The sequence below is a fragment of the Calidris pugnax genome, unplaced genomic scaffold (assembly GCF_001431845.1).
Source record: "Calidris pugnax isolate Ruff unplaced genomic scaffold, ASM143184v1 scaffold103, whole genome shotgun sequence".
Taxonomy (NCBI): Eukaryota; Metazoa; Chordata; class Aves; order Charadriiformes; family Scolopacidae; genus Calidris; species Calidris pugnax.
Genome location: NW_015090990.1, coordinates 14,970,823 through 14,976,425, shown reverse-complemented (window position 1 = coordinate 14,976,425; position 5,603 = coordinate 14,970,823). Strand labels below are relative to the sequence as shown.

The window sequence follows — 5,603 nt, the reverse complement described above, 5'->3', positions numbered from 1 at the left end:
CCCGTTCCCGGCGGCGGGCAGGGCGGGCCGAGGGGGACAGCGAGGAGGAGGCGGCGGAGAGCCGGGCCGGGGCGGCGGCAGCGGATCGGGAGGCGGCGGGCCGCCGGCGGGATGGCCTTGGTGCCCTACGAGGAAGGGGGCGGCTGGGGAGCGCGGCAGCTGCACAGCCCCTGGGCCACCTACCGCTTCGCCGGCAGCACCATCCGCCTGCGGCAGGACTGGCGGCGGCTGGGGGTGGCGGCCGTGGTCTGGGATGCGGTAGGTGTTCACCCCACACGGGATGTTTCTGTACTCCATGGCTTTCAGAATCACCACAGAGAGCTAATTAACACGGAACTGTCATAGAATCATAGAATGGCTCGGGTTGGAAGGGACCTTAAAGATCATCCAGTTCTAACCCGCCTGCCCTGGGTAGGGACCCCTCCCACCAGACCAGGTTACTCAAAGCTCCATGCAACCTGGTCTTGAACACCTCCAGGGATGGAGCATCTACAGCTTCTCTGGGCAAACTGTTAAGGGAAGGCATTTTTCCTATATATTTCCCCCCCCCTTAAGAGATCCTGGAGGACAGCAAGGGAAACGGGCCACCTTAAACTGCCTAATACAGGAAATATTCCAGATCACCCTCAGAACTCTCACCCATTTCTTAACAGCAGCCCGTGATGTTTGCTTAACGCCCTTCAGACTGCAGCAAGGATCCCGCCACTTGTATCCATCAAGGAGGACCGCTGATAGACTTTATCTTGGGGATAAGAACCATCTAAAACAGAGGGGTTTGTGCCAAGCCCAAGGCTGCGGGTCACAGTATCGCTGTAGGAATCCAAGGGCTTCCTGGTCGGTTGTCTCTGTCCAGACACAAATTGAACTTTTACCTCTAGTTTTAAAGAACAAGCATAGCAATTTTAGCAAACTCCTCGCATGAATCTGCGCACAGGGTGCACAGACATCAGCTTTGACAGAACTTGCTATGGAAAGAGTGCCTTATCAAGACTTCTGTAAAATATAACACATTAGATACAACCAGATTGAAGTGTTCTTACTTTACTTTCCCTATGTCCTTCCTGACGACATGCCAGTGTTGTGCAGAAATATTTTGAAATACCACGCTAGATACTATGAAACCTTACCCTGGACTTTCGCAATACTGTGTTCATTCACCAATGTTTGGTAGCCTCCAGTTTTTCCTTTCCAAATGCAACTCTTTCTGCCTCCTGTTTACGTTTGGGGATTCATGAACCAGTGTTACCACATCCAAGTTGTAGCCTCTGTGGTTCTTTTTTCCTTCTGCCTGCAAGAGTCTTCCATAAAATTCATAGGAAGACTGCATGTGCACACAGGAGGCAGAGAAGGGCTGAACTGAGTCTTGCTGCAGACCTGAAGTGCCCGACCCTTCCCATATCAGTGTAAATCAGAAATCCTGTATTCAGTATGACTGAAATGAGCCCTGTGCTTAATTACCATTTTCTTTTGGCTTAGGCTGTCGTCCTGTGTGCTTATCTGGAGATAGGAGGCATTGATCTCAGGGATCGGTCTGTGATTGAGTTGGGAGCTGGAACCGGATTGCTGGGAATAGTGGCCACGTTATTAGGTAAGGGATTTTTTGTTTGCTTGTTTAAAGCAATTTACAACCGTAGTAAAACTAGCACTTTTACATCTCCATGCCTGGTATAGAAGTTAGCACCAAACTACACGCATGGCCTGTGATGTTTCCTGCCTGAGTCACCTTCCCTTAGACTTCAGAGCCTGCTGGGTTATTTATTGCAGCAATGGTGCCACTGCAGTTTACTTTATGGTGGGACCCTGTTAAGGCCGACGCCTGTTACCATGGTGCTCAGCTCAGCTCAGCTGCAGTCAATTCTGCAGCTATTCTCCCCCAGGGAGCAAGTGCTGTTCTTCCACTCGTCCTTGTATGCAGCACAGATAAAGCTACAGACAGAAGTCACTCTCTGAGCTTGTGTAAACCTTGTTAGCCTATCTTGCAGACAGGGAAACCAAGGTCTGGAGAAATGAAGTGATTTGCCTGAGATCTGTCTGTGGCGGAAGCGGGGACTGGGTGCTGTGTTAAGTTTGTGCTAACTGTACCAGGTTAACTTTCTAATTTAAAGCTCTTGTGGCTGTGGAAGGTGTCTCTTGAAATAATGAAAACAAAGCAGTTTGACAAAATACAGTCATGACATGCAAAGTCACACAGGCGTAACTTTTGTCTGATCTGTGAAAGGCTCTCTAGCTGCCTCTCCCACGGAACAAGTACAGAATTGGAGTAGGTTAATTGTAACAATCCCTGTAACTTACTCTGTTGTCACCTATGGAAAGGCAGAAAGTAACTCCTTTACTTTCATGAACTAAGAAAAAGCTCTAGAAAACACTTTTTATTCCCTACCTAACAATCTTCACATGGAGTACACTTTGTATTCTTAAGTGACTGTTGAAGGGTAGGATGCATGTAGATAGTGGACCTTTTGCTTGTTTTGTTCTTTTGTTTGTTTGTTTTTAATCAGGCAGCTCAGGGGAGTTGTTAATGTTTAACGGGAACTAAGGAGCCTGCTTGACTTATTCCAAATGCTGTATTTATGGACATTGATTATTTGCCTGAGACATACTCTCCTGTTCCACTCAGGTGCTCATGTTACCATCACAGACAGGGCGGCAGCACTGGAGTTCCTGGAGTCAAATGTACAGGCTAACTTACCTTCCGAACTACGTCCGAGAGCTGTGGTGAAGGAACTGACTTGGGGAAAAGACCTGGGTAATTTCCCTCCAGGAGCATTTGACTTCATCCTGGGTGCAGACATCGTTTATCTGGAAGAAACTTTTGCAGAACTGCTTCAGACCCTGGAGCACCTGTGCTCAGAGCAAACTGTGATTCTTCTCTCCTGTCGTATCCGGTATGAACGGGATCACAAATTCTTGAAGATGCTGAGAGGCCGTTTCTCTGTATATGAGGTCCACTATGATTCCAGTAAGGATGTTCATATCTACAAAGCACAGAGGGGTAGTCGCAAGGATGACTTTTGACTGTGTGCTTTGTTAGTAAACCACTGATGCTGTTCAATCCTCCCCTTGTTTCTACTCAATACACTTGTTCCTAAGCATATAATTGCAGTTGTGTTATTTCCCTGGCTTCTTGTTCTGATGGTCTTGTCTGATCACTTGGTCTGATACAGCAAGGATTGTACTTCCGTTCTGCATACTGAACCTCTGCTGCATTTCTCAGTAGAGTTTCTCAGAGGTTTTCCACTGACTTTTTATCAACTGTAATTTTTTAAACTGATTTAAATTGCAGAAATCTCCAGGCATCAAAACTGTCATCAAAAGATCTGTTGTTTAAAATCAAGCCACACTGAATTTCTGTGGGAAACAGAAATAGATCAGAGTGAGTTCCTTCCCTCCTTATTGCTCCTTAACTCTAGTAAAGTAAAAGTAGATGAAATATAAGCTAAGACTCCAGCTCTAAATACTTTTAACTCTTCAGGCCTTCTACATATTAAAAGTTGTGGTGAAAGAAGCCACTTAAAGGGTAAAACCAACAAAAGCAGCTGCTGTAAAGTTCTATTGCTGTCACTGCTGCATTGAAGAGGCATAGGAAACAAAAAGAGTGAGATCTGTGCGTGGGGTGGGTTGGGAATCAGTACTGCAGATTATGCCAACCTAGAAATCAGTGGTGTTTTCACCTGAGTTGCAAGCCTGGAGGCTGTGCCTGCAGTACCAAAGCGTCGTGGTTCGCGGGTTGTCCCTAAGAAGATAACTTTCCCTCACACAGATCAAGGCTCCTTGCAGCAGATACACGTGTGCCAGCAGGGAACGTGAAACAAGTACACTCAAACTGTTCTTCAGCAAATCATTCCTCGGCTCTCAAAGTACTGCTAAATAATGTTCTACTTTCTGCCTTTCTTTGTGGCTCACCCCGTCTGAAAGCTGTTATTTAAAAGAAGAGGGTGCTGCTGTAAGGCTGGGGGAGTGCTTGTTCTTGTATTACTGGGGACCTTGGGGCAGTGTCTAGATTTTGGCATGCTTTCTGTGCACAGTGGTAGTTAGGTGCTGTTCTAAGTAACCGACTTCATACCTTCAGCTTGTAAAAATGTTTATCCCACAAGATCCTATGTGAAAAGTGCTGCAGCCTGGGATCCAGCTTGCACCGGCAGCAGACTTCCTTCTCTTTTTAGTGCTGGAAGAATGAAACTGGTAAAAACAAGACGGCTACACTTCTAAATGCAGGAATTGCTATAGTACTTTTCTTTGGTGGATGTGGAACATTTTTTTTTTTCTTTACATTTAATTTACATTTTTTTTTTTCTTTACATTTAATTTACAAAGCCCCACGTCAGACTTAGGCTTTAAGCGCATGCATATCTGACACTGGCAACAGCAAACATCAGCAGGTGCTTCGGGACACGGATGTTAGGAGCACTTTATCACTTCTGCTTCTATCAAACTTCCTAACTGGAAAGGATGCAGAGGGTCCGTGGTCCAGAAGCAATGTGCAGACTGAAATCTGGAAATGACACATTTATCATTACAGCTCCCACGAATGAGGCCCGAAGGTCTTGTGCTTCATTCCTGATGCATCTCTCACCTGTTTTCAGCTAAGCTTCTTGCTTGGCTCTGGACTTGTCCTGAAAGTTGCTGCTCTAAAACACTTGCTTCAACAGTATCCTCAGAAGCCACATGGTGTCACTAAAACAGTACTTACGCAGCTGGGTGGGAATCTGCAGTCTGAAACTACAGAGTTGAGGGAAGACAGCACCTTTAACTAAAACCAGAACATAGTAAGAACTGTAATGTGCCGGACATGGCTTTTTCTGTCCTATTAACTGCGTGAGCAATGCTTGAAAAAGATTATGAGCTGTCCCCACTCCAGTTTTCAGAGTGTGGCTGTCAAGTTCTCACCACTCCTCTTCCTTTTCCTCCTCACAAGCTCCTTGTCCTCTGAGCTTGTCAGTGGTCACTGTATGTCAGGCTCCCCCTGGGCTGGAGCTGGCAGAGAGCAGCGTGCTGGTGCTTGGGCTTCTGAGAGCGTGGGGAAGGGCTGCTGCCTGGCTCTGCTCAGCCCTTGCAATGCTGAGAGCCTTAGCAGCTTGCGTTGTTGCCATAGTAGGAACATGCTTGAAAAGCCCACTTAAATGGCACAGAATTAAAGCCCAGTGTAGTACAGAATACAGCCTAGGGAAGCAACCTACACACTTGTAAGAAGGGGGCTTTGCTACAGGCCTTGCTTTGATGATAGGAAAAGTTTTGTACTTTTAAAATAAATCAGTTTAGTTGCATCATCTCTTTCTCATTGTTTAGCAGCTCCCGGTGTCTGCCCGTAGCCTTCCCGCAAGAGCGGGCGCATGCTGGAAGAGACCAGGCTTGGCCTCTTTTGCTGTATTGCTGTTGCATCTCAGCTGTGTGCAAACCCGAGGAGATGTCTGAAGGCTGAAGCAATTCTCCTGCCCATAAGTAAATACTTATGGAGAAAAGTGTGAGATGACCCTGGCAGCTCAGGTGAGTGCCTTGCCCCTGACCTGCAGAGCTGAGCTCCTGGTGGCCCCTCCACAGCACAGCAAGTGGCACCCCCTCAAGGGGACACCTTCTCCTCTGACTGCTACTGGGGTGTGGGTGCT

At 47.0% G+C, this 5,603-nt stretch overlaps 1 protein-coding gene across 2 annotated transcripts; it reads left to right on the top strand.

Annotated features, from left to right (window-relative positions):
- The first annotated feature begins 37 nt into the window (after window positions 1-37).
- On the top strand, window positions 38-3,435 carry METTL21A (methyltransferase like 21A). 2 transcript variants are annotated; one of them, XM_014954096.1, is made up of 3 exons: window positions 38-258; window positions 1,477-1,588; window positions 2,618-3,435. In XM_014954096.1, exons 1-3 carry the CDS (start codon window positions 112-114, stop codon window positions 3,013-3,015), a joined length of 657 nt encoding a protein of 218 aa, XP_014809582.1. In that variant the 5' UTR covers window positions 38-111; the 3' UTR covers window positions 3,016-3,435. The 2 variants fall into 2 exon arrangements, with proteins under 2 accessions (XP_014809582.1, XP_014809584.1); XM_014954098.1 differs by having other exon boundaries at window positions 2,560-3,435.
- Window positions 3,436-5,603: the final 2,168 nt, after the last annotated feature.